Raw genomic sequence first — 18,289 nt, forward strand, 5'->3', positions numbered from 1 at the left:
CAGCCCATTTCCTGACTAGTCCTCTGCTAATGCAAGCCAACACTGAAATGTGTCTAAGACATCGGATTTTCTCTTTATGGGATAAGCCCAAACCTTACATGAGTAATCATCTATGAAAGTAACAAAATACTTTGCCCCACCTAGTGGCTGACAGGGCATGGGCCCATATACATCTGAGTGCACAAGAGCCAAGGGCTCACCCATGCATTTCTTACCAGACTTTTTATGCGTATTCCTGGTCTACCTATCATACAAACAATGATCACAAGAGTCAAAATGCGAAGAGTCAAAAGGCGGAAGATACTACAAAGCACGGAGCATTTTCATTCCTTTAAGGGACATATGCCCCAAACGAGCATGCCAAAGGGATACATGGGGGATAGAACCCACAGAAAAAACATGATTCAAGGTAGCTCCAAATACAAGTAAGGGATAGAGGCTGCCAGACCTGGCACCTCTTACAAGCACAAGCCTGCCATGAGCAATCTTCCATGTAGAGTCTCTAAAAGACACAAAATACCCTACATCATCAAGCTATCCAGCTGACATAAGGCTGCGAGTCAATGTAGGTACATGGTGTACATCATGGAAAACAAAAGAATTGCCAAAAGGAAACTACAACCTAACATCTCCAATGCCCGTAATGTCAAGAGACCTGTCATCACCAAGTCGCACAGAACTAGAGATGGTACAATAGGTATGAAACCAATCTCTACAAGGTGTCACATGAAATGATGCACCCGAATCCAAATGCCAGCACTGCGCATACATAGAATGTGTCTCAGAAGCTTGTAAGGCATCGCATGAGAAAGCTGCAAGTATGTAATCCTCATCTGAATCAGTGGCCTGCATGACATTAACTTCTATCTTCATACTAGACTTTGCAGGTACAATACTGTGCTCTCAGAAGACTTTTCCTGCACTTTCTCTTTGCCCTTTTCCTTGCACTTATCATCGTGCATCTTATGGCACTATGGTCTAATATGTCCTACTTTCCCACAATAACACTTTCTATTTGCCCTTTTCCTTGCGCTTATCATCGCGTATCTTATGGCACTATGGCCTAAATGTCCTGCTTTCCCACAATAATGACAAGTAAGATCCAACTTTCATCCATGGGACTTATTGTAGTCCTGTGACTTTGACCTAGACTTCTGAGAGTCCTTCCCCTTATGATCATTATCATGCCTACCATGTCTCCCACCTCTAACGGTCAATGCATGTGAAGAGCAGGAAGCATCATTGTTTCTCCTATTGATTTCCTCAGTCAATAAAGCACTCTCAACATCTTTGATTTTCAACCCATCAAGCTTGTTCGTGCATATGGCAGTACGGAAAGACATCCCATGATGCAGGCAAGGTGCCAAGCAGAAACAATAGGTGCAAGTTGTCTTTGAACTCAATACCCTGTGACAACAGATTCTTCATGATAGCATGAAACTGACTGAAATGAGATGATAGGGATGTCCCCTCCTTCATTCGAAGGTCCATTAACTGCTTCAGCCAATACATCTGTGGTGCAGAACTCTGCTGCGCATAAAGCTCCTGAATCTTCTCCCATAAGTCCCATGCACTCTAATTCTCATCTTCAACAACATTATGATGGACCTCTTCTGAGAGTGACAAGATAATGGTAGACTTGCATAGCTCATCAACTTCCATCCAAACATCATCATCCATATCCTCGAGTTTAACACCCTTGAAACATAAGGGTTTAATCAGCAACTTCTGCACCAAAATCTGCCATATCTGGGACTTCCAATACCCATAGTTGGTACCATCCAACTTGGCAATGTTAAAGAGAGCTATGTCTTTCAGATAACTAGCCATACTATCCCAAATCAAAACAAAAATGCAAAATTGCAAGTTGCTATAATTAGCAGAAAATGCAGTAAAACCATTGCTAAAACTGGCTGAAAGGGTGGATATCACCAAGAGAACCACTTGTCCACCAAATATGACCAAGATACCATCAAATAGTAAGCATTACCCTCACACAAGTGCTTGAAATCTGCAGATTTCAGCTTGTTGGAATAAATTACAACAATATCTAAAATTGTCCCAAAGTGAAGCAATCATTGATACAAATGTCCCTGCAACTGCCAGGTAGCAAGATACAACCAACAATGAGTGTCAAGGGGCAAGAAGGTACCAAAAACCGTCAAACCAATAACATGTCAGGCAAGAGATATCTCATAGGTCTAGAACTCATGCATGTAATGGGTCTCAGGGTAAGAGAAGAGACCAAGCACAAGCACAACTAATAGAGCAAGAAGCTAATGCATAACCATCCAAGATGCATACAAAACTAACAAACCTATGACAGAGATAGGTACCTGCCCCAATAGGCATATCAAATCAGCCCACTACAGACTAACTGTAGACATAAAGCTCTCAAGAGAGCAAATGCATGTAACTGTCCCACAAGCTCAAGCTCAAGTGTAAGTAAAACTCTGTGTACATCCGAATACGCCAAAAGGCTCCCACTGGAAGTAAAATCAGATGCAAATAGAGCAAGCAACGCTCAAATACATCGAGTACATAGTATCAGACATTCCAAATCCGAGTAGGGTACATCCGGAGCATAAATCCCAAGCTATCTAAGACCCGTAAAGCATAAGCCTAAAAGCAATCAAATCGCATGTAACTGTCAACCGAATGCAATGCCCAATAGGTCCAAAATGCTCAAATACATCCAAAGACGAAGCTCCAAGTGACTGTCAAGTATGGGCAAACCAGTGGCATCTATATCTGACCGAAGCATAAATGCAAGAAGCCTAAATGTCAAGCAGTGACAATAGGCATAAACCGGTCCAAAGCATACCAACTCAATCCCAATGCCAGTGAATGGCGAGAGAGACTCAAAAGTGGGAACTCCAACAACCATAATGTGTGGCCGGGCCTTCCTTTATTCAAACTATCACTAAAAGAATAAAGAATAAGTGACTGTGACGGGCGCCCGCCACCTGTAGTGTGCAGTAGCGGGTATTGTCAATGTAGTAATACACAAGCGGCTAGGCGGAGGCGCCTTTACCCCCAACATAGTGAAAGCAATAGCTTTGAGGATTAAATTCCTCCTTAGCAACATACTCCATAGGGCTCAATATGGGTTTGAGAGAAAAATTCAAGATGTCATACTAAATCTCCTTGTAGCCATAGAGCATGCAATAAAATCAGGGGATTATTTCATCCTTGTAAAGGTCTATGATAGGCTTAGGTGGGATTTTTTATTGGCTATTATGGAAAAAACTAGATTTGGGAAACCTTTTTAAAGGATGGTGAGCACACTATTCACTAATACAACAGCCAAGGTGGGAGTCAATGGGTTTATGTCAAAACCCTTCAAACTATAGGGGTTAGTTTGGCATGGATGCCCTCTTGCTGTGCTTCTTTTCATAATAGCTACCGATCCTCTATTCAAGGTTGTACAACATAAAGTTGAGAGGGGCCTCATAAAGGGACTTCCCCTCCATGATGGGGCACAAATGTGCACACCTCTTTGCAGATGACAACTCAAACATAATGCAAGCCGAGGAGAAAAAACTCCAATAATTGCTAGAAGTATATGATGATACACTCGAGTCTTAGGTGCCATGATCAACAATCTAAAATTGAGATGTTGTTTCTCAAGCTAGGAGACCACCCAGACCTGGCTGCAAAGGTTTGGGTCCAAGATGATCTAAACGGGTGAAGTTCTTATGTATCTAGGGGCCCCAGTTGGTCTAGCTATGACCATCAAACAAAAGATGGATTGGCTCATCCTAAAGATGGAACAAAAGATATTGAAATACTCCAAAATGGCATTATCATTTGTAGGGAAACTATACCAACAATCATGTTCGTGACTATAGTCACACCCTTCACAAAAATATAGTTGGAAAGAGTACAGAAGATGCTTAGATCCTTCCTATGGGCCTTTGACAAAGCAAAGAAGTGGCATGCCATACCATGGGAGATGGTAATTGAAATCACCTGAAACAAGGGTTAGGCCTTGAAAAGGTGGCAGAGAAAGCCAAGAACACGCCTTCAGTCCAATGCACAGGATAGAGATTGATGAGCCATGGGCAGTCGTTATAAGGGCTGCACTGAAGAAGGGCACTTTGATGGGGGGAAAATAGGACATGTTGAAGTGGGAAGACAAGCTATTGGCATCCTCCATGAAGGTGAAGATGAAGGGATATGATATAATTAGTATGCTAATAGAGAGAGTATATATATACACACTCTCTCTTGTTTATAGAGAGAGAGTATATATATACGAGAGAGAGAGAGAGAGAGAGAGAGAGAGAGAGAGAGAGAGAGAGAGAGAGAGAGAGAGCAAAGGTAATAAAAGACATTGAGAGGAAGAGAAAGATGCAAAGAGATAGAGGGGAGAGAGGTAGAGAGTGAGAGAGAGAGCATGTACATGTGTGTTGACAACACCTAGAAATATGTCATACATTGCAAAAATTTTCAACAACATTGTATACATCTGATACACTATTACCATTGTTTTACATTAATTTAATGCAGATGCGGTGTTCGTTGTTGCTGTCTTTGGAGGCCGTGTCCTTGCAGTCTAGCCAAGAAATGTCGGTACAAAATTTAATCTTTTGGCCTGTGTACAACCACAAGAAACTCTTATATCTCATTTGCAAGGCATAGGCTATGGAGACAAAGACTTAGAGACTATAGGACTTTGCAGAAATGAAGTCCTTTGAGCTTATGCAATCCATATTCTTAGAGTCACTAGAAATCATGTTATTCATGGCAGATTATGTAGTTTTAGGTTATGGTTCAGGTCATGGAGGAAATCGAGGTAGTGAATGTGGTGGTAGTTATTGGGAATTCATTAAGTGGAATGAATATATTTAAAAAGACATAGCTGCAATTGTACATGAAGTACACTGGGCAGCAAGGTTATGGGACTCAAACATTGATTTGCGGAGACCAGTTGGTTCCTTAGGCAACATGTCATGACTTGGAGTGGTGAGCTTGTCGACCACATACCACATGGCTATGGAGTCACCAACTACACAAATGGAGACACATTCGAAGGTTCATATGACATGGGAAAGAAGCATGGGCATGGTGTCTACAAGTTCGCAAATGGGGCAATTTATGATGGAGAACATAGTAACAATCTCAAGGAAGGTCTTGGAGTACAAAAATATCCCGATAATAGCTCATGTGATGGATCTTGGAAAGTTGGTAAAAAAGAAGGCTATGGGATTTATACGTATGCAAATGGTGACATGTATCAAGGTGATTGGTTTGATGATAAAAGACATGGTGTGGGTACATACTATTTCAAAGAGAGCATGAGCCAGTTTTGTGGACCTTGGGCTCTTGGAAATTTTGATAATGGGGAATGGATATTGAGAGATGTGGTAAAAAGAAGGCTTGGGGTGTGTGTTGGGGGAGGGTAGGAACCTTAATGATTGAAAAGAAAGAGATAAGAAAGAAAGAAAGAAAGAAAATAAGAAGAAAGAAAAACGAACGTGATGGGAGAGGGGGCCGTTGGGAGAATGCAAAGGTGGGAGGAGTCGTGAGAATCAAGGGAGGGGACGTGGAGAAGGGGAGAGAGGAGGCATCTATGATCATCGCCTACAATCTGCTCATCTTCTTGATCATCGCCACCTTCTTGACTATCTCCATGTCCTTCGTCATGATCATTGTCCTCATCTTCCACTAAATTATCACCATCTCCCTCATCATTCTTGCGAAACATAATTGTCCCTCTTCCAATCGACATCCCTCTTCCATCATTTCAAGCGCAGATATGGCGGCTCAAATCCATGCATTATTGGCAGCCATTCACGACAGAGAAAGAGATATAACACTCAAGCTCTTTTAAACCTTTAACATTAAAGGTTAATTAAAAGCACTTGGAAGTCCTAGTTCATACGCACAAGGGAGGGGAGTTACTTTGGCAAAGTGCGGGATTAAGTTCGAATGAAGGAAGCAAATAAATATTACTGAGTGAAATATCTGGTAGATTAACATTCCTTGGCTGGACTGCAAGAGGACGCGGACCCCAAAGGCACAACGACAACCCACGGGTTTTCCAAGTACGTATCTAAACCGTTTATAAAAAATAAAGGTTATAGCATAAGAAAATGTTCAATTTAGTATTTTTATAAAATGCTTTGAAACCTATTTTCCTATGTTGAATGGTTGTTTGCATTTATGGGGACCTGTTCCTATTTATTAAAAATAGAAAATAGTCGAAAATGCTCAAAATGACTTAAAAATGACACAAATAATTTTTTATAAAATGGCTGATTGAAAATTTATAAGTTGTGATATTTTTTCTATAAAGTTTATGACTTAGGAAATTTACTAAATTTTTGTCAGAATTTTTAGAGATGGTTTAATATATTTAAAAATTTAAAACTAGTTCATTTTTAAAGCAAAATAGCAGTTTATATTTAAATAAAAATGTTCTCTATCAATAAAAATATGGATCTTTACATGAAAAGCTGAAAAGACAATTCTTGATTGCTAATGAATTTTTGTAAGCTTTAAAATGAAAAGTAACAACAGTTTAATTATATTCTACTGAAAGAACATTTACACGTAAACATGATGTTTTATTTTGAGAAAATAAAATGATACATGATGTACTATTCAATAACACAGGGATGGAAAAAAACAAATGAGAGATACAATAGTATTTTATTGATGCTTGCTGATGATAAGAAAATTATAACCTTAAATTAAATTGCAAATATTTTTTAAAAAAACTTAATAAGATAATCATTTTGATGGCATGAGGGAAAGCCTTAGCATCCGTATTTAGGATCTACACTTTGTGCATATTTATTTTAAAAAAAATCATCTGATGATTGCAAGGAAGAGTGGAAGGCCACTAAGACTAATTTATAAATTAAAAGGGAATATGGGAATTTAAAATAAACTATGTATGTGTTTACGTTAGAGTGCAGAGAGTACCTGGCTTTGTCCTGATTTGTATTTAGTAAAGAAGAAGAAAGAAAAGGATGTTATATTCGCAAAATGGATTAAGTATTTAAACACTAAAGAGCAATGACAAAATTGCAGTATGGAGTTGGGAAACGTTACAAGGAATTAAAGTTATGGGTTTTAGAACTTTAGATTGTTTTGATTTGAATGTTTGTTGTTAATTAAATAAATAAAACGAAATAATTTTAATCAGTTAAAGAAGATAAATATAAAAAGGAATTTAAATGGGGATATTTAAATAGATCCGAGGGATCTATACCTTGAAACAAAATTCTTAAAGTCAAACATCAAAACTTCCTAGATAAACCGCCACTAGTTTGGCAGGAGCAAATTATGAGGAGCTGCCCCTGAGAGATGGGGAGAAGCCTTAGTTTTCCTAGGTTAGTACTCTAGGACCCAACACAGAGGCCTAGTTGTTTAAAGAAATGAAATATGAGGTTAAATAAGCTTACCAAGTTTTGTTCAGATGATTAGTTGGACTATCGCTAATAAGTGTCACGAATAAAAAGGAAGGCTAGACTAAATTGCAAGAATTAATTATCAAGATAATCTGTTTAGTGCAACAACTTTTAGGAGTTGGCTTGACAACCGGGTTAAAAGTGGCTTGGTCTTTGGCCAGTCATGTGTGTTTTCTATAAAGAGAGATAGAGAGAGGGAGATAATAAACATAATAGAGGACATATAGAGAAATAAGATAGGTAGCACACACATGTGCACGCACACACATAGAGGAGGAGGAGGATCTATTGCATGTTGGTGTCTCAAATTTATATTTCCCTCCGTCTTTCAAGTTTGGGAGGTTTTGGCATAGGTATAGAAAGGCTCTAGTGTTTTGGGAATAACCAAAATTATGCACTAGGTATGTTGGCATTTTGAATTCAAATTTCCTCAAAAATTTTGGCTTGGGAGCTTTTAACATAGGCATGGAAGGCTTTGATGGTATAGGGATCACCTCAATCATAGCCAAAATTATATGTTAGTGCGTTGGTGTTACAAATTCAAAATTCTCTTGAGGTTTGATATTTGGGAGCTTTTGACATAGGCTTTGCTGGTGGGGGGATCATCTTAGCCATAATAAAATTTCTATATTTAGTATATGTTAATGAAAGGTTTTGCCCATTGTCACATGCCTAGTATTGAATCCTTCTATAGTAAATATAAATTCGTTTTTGGGCAAGAAAAGTATGCATATCATAGCCAACATATGTGCATGTGTCCACATGTGTGCACATGCACATTACTACCCATCTTACCCCTAAAGCATATATCTCTTTAATGTGCTTTGCCCATATCTATTGGTTCTTGTGGGAGCTTTAGAGGCAAGTAGGGAAAGGATGCACTCTTTGGAGCTCTCTTTAATTCAATATCTTACCCCACTCACACACTTCTCATATGACTCACGTCTATCTATTATTCCTCCTTCTCGATCATCACCATCGCCATCGATGCCTCCTTTTCCATTTGCAAGCAAAGTGGAAATGAAGAGGTGGATGGTCTAGTAGAAAATCAATAATCGATAAGCCCACATACCTTTATTCATCTATCATAGTTATCCAATGTAGTGGAACCTACCACATGGTCACCCAAAAAAACTCAATGTCGAGGACACACATCTAGATGTTGAAAAGGGTCCCATACAACCTTAATAAAAACTTTGATAACAGCGGATAATTACCCTTGGATAGTTGCTTGGTACTACCACATGACTTATGAGGCTACATAGTTGCACCATCATCAACAATAGCATAGCCATCTTGGTTAAGATGCAAACCATACTTTCCATGATTGTGATTTTCCATTTGAAAACATAGGACTCTAGGGGTGAATGACAATTGTGGATGCTATATGGTTATCCTTAATCGTGCTTTAGAATAGTGAACTGCCAAGTTGTTAAATAACCATCCATCTTGATACTCTTCTTAAGCTAATGGAAAATTTGATCCATTGTTTGCAACATGAATATTTTGGCAACAATTTGCCATCACGTGCACAAATTTCCAGGATGTTATTAATGATCATGGAAATGGATGTCAACTCTTCCCTTAAGCCAATCTTTCCATGACTATGAATAAAGAGTAGACTTTGTAATATCTAATCAAGTCATGTTAGCCTTTGAAAACAATCTTGTCCGCTTCAATCATCTAGGTGGGTAGGATAGCCAATCAACTGTGCTACTCGTGTATCACTACCCATCGCACTAGATGAACAATGTGGGCATACCGTATATGGCGAAGTTCATCACCAACTTGGCCCTCGCACTAGGCAGCTTTAAGCCAACATAGTTACTGACTCCTCTTCTCCACTACCTCCTCCTTCTACACTTCCTCCTAAGACAACACCAACAATAATAAATTAGAGCCCTATGATCTCACCCTCATCCCTTTCTTGGTATTCCACATGTCCTCTTTGGCACCCTACTTGATCACAACCTCAACTCTAAGGCATGTTTACCAACACACAATCAACCACTTTCTCCATAGCCAAGTCCACATTCTAGCCTTCTTGTTTTAGAGATAGAAAAATTTGGCATTGATAGGTTGAGAGGAAATACAATGGATTGGAAGATAACAATGAATGCAAGTACAAGAGATAGAATAGGAAAGAATACAAACTCCCTCTTCTATTAAATCAATATAATTGATAGTTGAAGGCTTCGTCCACTTGTGATGCTCTTATGAGCTTCAATGGTAACCTAAACATGTGTTGGATGGAGGACAATAAATGAAGAAGACATGGGTACTCAATAGCTATGTCGTACATGAGTGAAGTAAACACACATGGGTAGTTCACCTTGACTCACTGCCCACATGGTTTGACTTACACATTGGTCACCACCCATGTATATGGTTTATGATAGTCTAGGGATGTAAATGTAGTGCTAGAGGTTGACATGTCATAAACACACATGGGGGGTTCACCTTAACTCATTGCCCGCATGGTTTGGCTAACACATTGGTCACCACCCATGTATATGATTTATGATAGTCTAGGGATGCTCCACAAATATTCCTATCAATTAGGTGGGGGGCTTCTACCCCAAAACCTTCTTAGGGGAGGCCAATGTCATGGCCTTGAACTAGGTTCATCATCCCACACATGCCTTTATTAACTCTCTCCAACTTGACCCAATGGTCAAGGACAACCTGATTGCTACTTAGAAGAAGGCAAACCTCACATATGCCATCTCATAACCTTTTAGTCTTTCAAGGTTAGACCCCTTCTAGTGCCTAAACCCAAGGACCTTGCCAATGCCTAGATGTGATGGCTTCTTCTCATTTGGGGATTGCAATATTTGGCACTCCTTGCATAGGCAAAGTAACTAAGAGATGAGCGTTTGAGTGACCTTCAAGACGACCCCTTAATGTCCACTTTCAAAGTGGACTATCTATTCATGCTAAGTCATTCTTAGTCTCCTAAAATCATTCTTATTCAAGTTGCTTTACAAGTAATAAAGCATTTTGCCTTATACTTAGTCTTTGTTGGGAGATAATGCCAATTTGGGTTGCTTCTTATTTATTTGAGAGAAACCCATGATCCAAGTGAGAAGAAAAATCTAATAATTGATTCTTAGAAATAACATCTCCTATCCAATCTAAATCACAATGTCCAACAAAGGTCTTACCCAATCCATAGGTGGTGCCATAGCTCATCATACCCTTCAAGTACTTTTAGCACTCATATCCTTGCTCTCTTATGGTTCTTCGGGGCTTATTTCAGAACTTGCTTAAAACTCCAATTGCATGACTAAGGTCTACTGGCCTAGTATTGTACAAATAAGATTTCCCATAAGCTTTTGATATTGGATAATATCCGCAATTAGTGATGCATCTTTTGATGAGAGTTTTGCATTTACTTTTGTTGGTGAAACCATCGCCTTACACCTAGTCATCCCAAATGCCTTTAGAGTCTCCCCGATAAACCTTCATTAAAAAATGAAGATTTTGCCATGTTCTTGAAACAATTGAATGCCCAAGCAAAAATTCATAAGCCCTAAGTTGGTCATTTCAAGTTTAAAATTTAGCATCTCCCTATCCTTTTGAAGCATATGTGCACAATCTTCTATGCTGATTAAGTCATCTACATGCAAAAAACCACTACCTAATTGCGGTCTAGCCTAATTACATACACATTAGCATTAGAAGCCCCTCTAACAAACTTAAGGTTGTTGAAAAAACCATATATCCTTTCATGCCACAGTTAGGGTTGTTCAATCCATTTACCTTTCTAAGCTTGCAAATATTACTTTCCTAATCAAGCACATCAGATCTTGGTGGCTAGGCAATGCATATCTCCTCCTTAAGGTGTTAGTTCAAGAATCATGCATATCTCCTCCTTAAGGCGTTAGTTCAAGAATCCACATTGCTCATCCATTTAATAGATTGGCTACTTCTTATGGGCAGCCAAGGTTGTGAATAGTGGTCATCCTATCTATAAGTGCAAATGTTTCTTTTAAACCAAAGTCTTCTATTTGTGAGTAGCCTCAACAAGTCAAGCCTTGTGCCTTTCTAAAGACCCATTTGATTTGTACCAAGTCTACCAAACCCTTTTTGTACTAATCACTTTCTTATGTTCCAATGAATCAACTAAGTTTCAAGCTAATTTTTTATGATAGTGGTAACTTTCTCCTTTGAATCATCCATAATGTCATCCAAACTTGCACACTCCTTTATTTGCATTATCTTAGTCAACAAGGCCATGTTGACAATGTGTTTAAAAGCCCTCTTTGCATCCTCTATCATCTTTGATGTTTGAAGTCCAACAACAAGTGGCTCCTCCTCAACTATAAGAATTGGATTCTCCTCAACAAAGAGTTTCTTTGCCCACTTGGAAAGTGGCCTCCCTTGTGGTACCAAACTAGGCCATTGTGGTCGATGAACTTTATCATTTGACAGTACTCCTCCTGGTTTATCAATACTTCAACATGAGGAGTAGGCACAATGTGGGTTACTTCTTTGATGGTGATAATGTAGAGAACCCTTTCTCCTATATTACACATTGTGCTCCATGAGTACCACATTGTGGCTTGGTCCAAACCTACCATCTAGCTACCTTGCATTGCCTGCCATTGGTTGGGCTTACAAATATAGTAAAACAAGGAGTGAAAAAGTGATTGAAAAACTGATGTTTGGCCTGCTTGGCGAGTCTCTCTTCTTCTTTCTCACACACACACACACACCCCCCCCCCCCCCCCCCCCCCCCCCATAACATCTAGGTTGGTCAGCTTGCTTCAAATTTAAGACAACTTGAAGGCTTCGAGTAAGAAGGCTGGGGTCATTCATGACCTTTGGGCAAGTCTGCTTGCTTGAAGACTTGCCCTCCACGATGAGACTTACACATCTTCTCACCGGCTTCTAGATGGATTCATCCTACTTTCACTTAAGCGTGCCTAAAAACTTACACATGGATGTCGGACTTGTAATGGAGGACTCTTTAAGATGATACTCTATTGACCCCTTTATCCCTCACATGGACTCAAAGACTAGTAGTCGTATAAAAAGATAAGGCATTGCCCAATAATCATTTTAGATGATACTCTATTGGCCCCTCTATCCCTCACATGAACTCAAGACTAGTAGTAGTCTAAAAGGGTGAGGTATTCGCCAACCATCATTTACGTTTTAGTCTCTCGCAAATACTGTGACATTCGGCTCTTCTTCCTTTGTGGAGAATGGTTCCTTTATCAAGTGGCGGCACTATTCATCAGCCCCCTCACGCCTTCGTCCTGCAAGCCTCTTGCACGTCAAAGCGAGGAAACGGTAGAGGTCTCACGGTGTCTTTTCCTGTGTATTACAAGTATGAGCATTCTCATGCCTTCCTTTCCCCTATCTCAGGCGCGCTTACCAACGATGGCTCGGCCAGAGGTCCCATCATCGCTGAAATTCCGTTGAATCAAATTCGCAGACCTCTGTTGAGAACGCGCACCAACGATCCAGAAAAGGTGAAAGCGTTAATGGAGAGCATTGCAGAAATCGGGCTTCAAGAACCTGTACGTGGATTCTTCTTCTCGTGTTACCAAATAACTATCAGATGGATAGAACATTAGGTTTTGCCTCGTGACATTAAGGGCTTTTATGTTATGAAGTTACTCTGAAAAGTCGTGCCTTTTGTTTTATTCGTAACAGAGTCGAGGTAGAGAAACTACAGAAGTTACTGAAGTTTCTAGCTTATTTTTTTGGCAATGAAGGCTGTTCATTGCAACATCAGGACCAGTGTTTAATAATTGATGCTTCAATACGCATCTGCAAGCATTTTGTGGATGATGGAAGTTGAAACCGCACTATATGGCAATAAGCAATCAGTTTCACTCCATGTGTAGCTGAAGAAGAGTATGTCAAGGTGTGTGTAATAAGTGGACTATATGTGTTAACATGGCACTTCTGTATCTACTCACATGACATAAAGGGTTTGCGTAGCAATGCATGCATAGACTTGGACATCATTGGGTGTATTTAGTGTGATTGTCTGTGCTTGTCTTGGGTGGCTAATGGGCCTAGGACTGAAAATATGCTACAAGCATGATGGCAATGCAGGGAATGAAGCCGCTTGCTGTTGAAATGTAAATGTCAGCTATTGGATATGGAGAGAGAGCAGGTTTGAGAATCCCTAATCTTCACCTAATATGCCTAGGCTGAAGGCCATTGCCACAAACAAAGGAACGATGGACATAAGAGTGCCACCAAGGCTTTGAATGTCCTCACTAGACGTCGGCGAAGTCTCACAATCAAGAGATGGACACAGAACAAGACAAGAAATGACATGCTTACTAGTAAGACCCCCACAAAAGGTTCATTGAGATCTAGTAAACTCTACATATGATCGAAAGAGTAGGTATTATTCAACTCCTTAAAATTGTAGTCTAGAGAGGTATCATTCAGCTCCTTAAAATCTTAGTTAATATCTCATGTCCATGTCTATTGGAACTCCTACATTTGAGCCATCTATAAGATGTAATGTCACTTGCACTAGTGTTGCACGAACCTACGATAGAACACTGGCAATCCCAAGTAGGGTGTCATCGAGACATGTATTTTTGATGCTTTGCTTAGCATTTGGCTTAGACATTAATTAGGTTGTATGCATTTGAGGTGCGCATGTGATGTGTAAGTCAATTAAGTCACAATGGTGGGCCAAGGACGCCAAGATGTCGGCAAGTGTCAAAGGCTTAGTTTTGTTGGTTAGGTAGTACGTGATGCTTGGTGACATACTTTTGGCCTTGGGTGTTTATTAGCCTTAATGTTGGTGGTGACATTAGGAACTAGGCATTAATTAATGGCAATTCAGGGGTTGACAAATGCTCAAGATTGCCTGGATGACAAAGTGGCCTAGCGGATCTAATTGTTGATTGGCACAACTAACTTTCCAAGTGAGAATTAATAATCACTTCAATTTTGAGAATCAAAATTCAGAAAACCAATATGTTTGAGATGAAAAATGGATAAGAAAGGTTGCAAGTGGCAAGCCTTTCCCATGCAAGTGAGGAAAGGTGGATTGGGGGACTAGAGAGAGAGAGGGAGGCTAGAATCAATTGTTGATCGGCAGAGAGAAGAGCTTGGACTGCAGAATTGCCTATTTGCTCTGTTTGCAGCCATTGGAGGTGCATTCTGATGCATATGACAACATTTTTTACCCCTGGGAGAGCAGACAATAGCAGTTGCACCACTTTTTGAAGAGGGTGACTACTGCTGGTGTACTTATAGCTATAGACGATTGCTTTTGGGTACTCATTTTTTGTAGGCGACTTCAATAGAGGCCGGAAAATCGAGACAACAATTGATTCCTTTATTTTTTGGCTATAAATCTTTGAATTTTCTCTATAAATCTTTAAACTTTCTCTTTCCTCAGCTTTCTCTCTATTCTCTCTATCAATGGATTAGCTACCTTCTTTACTTCTCTCGAGACCTTTGCATAGGTTGCATCACGTTTTCTATATACTGATAAGCTTCAAAGATCTTCTTTGTGTGCAAAATAGGAAGTACTTTTTTGCCACTTTCCACAATCTCAAATGGTGCTTTACCAATGGAACTATGCATTGTAGTATTTTATGCAAACTCTACCAAAGACAAATTCTGCTCCTACTGTGACTTATGCTCAAATATGTAGCATCTTAAGAGATCAAACATTGTAGAATTTGCCTCTTGTGTTGACCATCTGTTTGTGGATGGAAGGATGTAATTTTTTAAGCATAGTATTCATATTTTCAAACACCACCTTCTAAACAAAAATGGAGCTTCTTATTAAATTTGCAAATAATGGTTCATACCCCATCATTCCTCGTAGGTGTCCTAGGAAGCTCAAAGATAAAGTGCATAGCAATGCTTTGTCAAGGCCTATCTAGAATATGCAAGGGTTGCAATAAACTTGGCATCTTTTGCCTATTATACTTCACTTTGTGACATACGATGCATGTCCTAATAAACTGCTCAATATTATGTCTCCAAGAAGGCCAATAAAAGAAGTGCTCCATTTCTTTATTGTAGTATCAATCTCTCTATGCTTTGCATAAGTAGAAGCATGACTCTCAGTGATCACACCCTAGGTCTCAATTGCTTTGTGACACACAATCATCCGTGTATAATCACAAAACCATCCCTAGGCATAAATTACTTATGCCTTTGGCCATTGCAAAGTTGATCATATATATTTATAAAGTGTGAATAGTAGCATATTGATCCTTCATGGCAGTTTAGTATAATATCCCTAAGCATAAATTGCTTATGCCTTTGTCCAATGCAAAGTTGATCATATATATTCACAAAGTGTGAATAGTAGCATATTGATTCTTCATGGCATTCAATTTAGTATAATATGCCATGATGATAGCTAAAATTGAGGCTAACATGACAATGCATTAGCGACCACATTCTTTTTCCCATCTATGTGCACGATTTGAAAGTGAAACATAGACAAGAAGTTGGCTCATCTCATGTGTTTCTTAGACAACTTAGTTTAAGTTGAGAAATAGCGCAATGTTTAATGGTTCGTTTGCATTGTGAAATCAACCACTAAAAGATAGCGTTTCCATGTTGAAATATAGTCGACAGTTCTTTCTCATAGACTTGCAAATTCCTTGTTGCACCATGGAGAACACGATTTTTATATGCCATAACTTGGCCATCTTGCAATAAAACAACCCCTTTGCTGTTCCCATATACATCACATTGAACAACAAATGATTTTCTTAGATCAAGCAATACAAGCGTAGGATTTAAGTCATCTTTTTCTTTAGTTTTTCGAATGTTGAAATTTCCAATGTTGTCCATTTAAAAGCATATCCTTCTTTTGCAAAGTAGGTAGTGGAGATGCAAATTTAGTGAAATTACACACCTATTTTCTATAGTAGGAATATAGACCCAAGAAACTATGGATCTCGTGCACATTCTTCAAAGTGGCCATGAGCGTAATAACTTAAGCTTTGCTGGGTCCATACAAATGCAATCAGCTGATACAATGTGTTCCAAAAACGAGATCTTATGCAATAAAAACTTACTCTTCTTGTCAGCTATAATTAGCCTCTGCTTACGACATTCATCGAACACAATGTCCAAATGCTTTTTACGCCATCAAAGAAAGTGTCCACAATGTGGCTTGAAGATGCGGTCCATTATTCTATTAAATGTGATAGGAGCATTTGTAAGTTCAAAAGGCATGATAAGAAACTTATACAACACGAAAGATGCCTTGAAAGTTGTCTTAGGCACATTCTTCAAAGCTCGGTCCAATGCGAATTTAATGGTATCCATGTTTTGGGCCTCTTTCCCTTGGGGTCTCCTTGATTTTTTGATTTTCCAACTTGTTGCTTGTTGGGAAAATTCTTAGCCATGTGATCCTTTTGTTCATAAACAAAACATTTATTTGTAGCCCTTAATTCCCTATATTAACCACCATTGCAATGCATTGCCTTTCAAGAAAGTGGTTGCCTTTTGAGTGTTTGAGGATTTACTGAAGTTGCCTCTGAATAGACTGCATCAAACAATTGAATGAAAGTCAAAGCTTTGAGCTTGTCTTGTGCATTGTTGAAGGACTCAAACTTCACCCCTTTCCCATCCCCAACATAATCTTTTGCTGGCCGTTTGGCAGTCAATTTGTCATACATTGTTTATTGCAAAAAGTTTGCATTGGTTGTATTTGCATCATGACCAACACCAGCATTTGCATGACCAGCACTCATTCCTTGAGCCTCATAAGCACCAATGGGTACATATGTATCACCAAACATGTCACTTTGTGCCCTAGGTATCATGCCAATACTGCCATACATGGGGTTATGTATATTACTAGCCGTATTGGGATACATTGGGCCTTACACCATGCATTGGTCGCTGTGTACCATAAGGAGTCGTGGCATACATTCTCGTATACGGTCCTTGATCCACAATGGCATGAAAAATAGTGCCACTACCAAGGTATCTTGGCTGCCCCATCATTGTGTACATGCCCATTTATCCAAAACCCATTGGATTGACACTACCAAGGTGGCCTTACGTTCGGGTATCCAATCCCATTGGTACTATTTTCTTTTTGTAAACGCAAGAAAGAACGTGAGAATGACAATTCTTTGAACTAACCAACTCGATTAATTCTCACTGTGAAATTAGGAGAGAGAGAGAGAGAGAGAGAGAGAGAGAGAGAGAGCGTGTGTGTGTGTGTGAGTTGATACCATGTTGAGAGGGGATCTGGCCCCTCCTTTACAAGAATTTATTGAAAAAAACGATGGGTACTTAGTATCTCAACCATATATCAAAAGTGCCAATTTGTTGCAATTCTGAAAATTAGGATTTTTGAAATCCCCTAATTTCTGTAAACTTTGAGTAGCGAGGTCTTATTAGAACCTTCTCCAAGAGCTTATTTACTTACTTTATAATATTCTCTTGTTATGTTGGACTCAAACAATAGGGTGGTCTATTTAGAGGTGAGCTCCTAGAAATGATATCAATATGATGATCTTTTAGCCTCTCTGGTGGTAACTCGTTAGGTAAAGTATCTACAAAAAAATCTTCATACTTTTTTAAGAATCCCATTCACTCATTTATAAGTAACATGAACTCTTCAATTTTAAACTCTTTGTTAGAATCTTTAAAAAAAATCAAGTACGAGAAAATAGACTTTTTTATTGCTTTACAAATTTGTTCATGGGATAAGATGGGAATAGAGTTTTCTTCCACTTCCACATTAAAAGATACATTTTTACCCTTGAAAGGGAATCTAAACTTATTTTGATTCCAATTAATAGTTGGATCTATTTTTCTATGCCAAGGTATTCCTAATATAATATCACAATGGCCAAGATTTCCCATGGCAAAACTCTCATGATTTATATAATCTTCTA

The 18,289-nt window shown here is 39.0% G+C and overlaps 1 protein-coding gene across 3 annotated transcripts in view; it reads left to right on the forward strand.

Annotated features, from left to right (window-relative positions):
• Positions 1-12,534: 12,534 nt before the first annotated feature.
• SRX (sulfiredoxin) overlaps positions 12,535-18,289 on the forward strand; it is a 40,314-nt gene continuing 34,559 nt past the window's right edge. Inside the window, exons 1-2 of one of the 3 annotated variants that reach the window (XM_087683054.1) lie at positions 12,535-12,756; positions 12,865-12,949. In XM_087683054.1, coding sequence (XP_087539180.1) covers positions 12,632-12,756; positions 12,865-12,949 — 210 coding nt within the window. In that variant the 5' untranslated portion in view covers positions 12,535-12,631. Of the gene's footprint in view, positions 12,757-12,794; positions 12,950-18,289 lie in introns of all 3 variants that reach the window. The other 2 variants (XM_087683053.1, XM_087683055.1) reach the window with 2 other exon arrangements.

The sequence above is a fragment of the Lygodium microphyllum genome, chromosome 8 (assembly GCF_053477565.2).
Source record: "Lygodium microphyllum isolate KBCC chromosome 8, Lygodium_microphyllum_v1.1.10, whole genome shotgun sequence".
Lineage (NCBI taxonomy): Eukaryota > Viridiplantae > Streptophyta > Polypodiopsida > Schizaeales > Lygodiaceae > Lygodium > Lygodium microphyllum.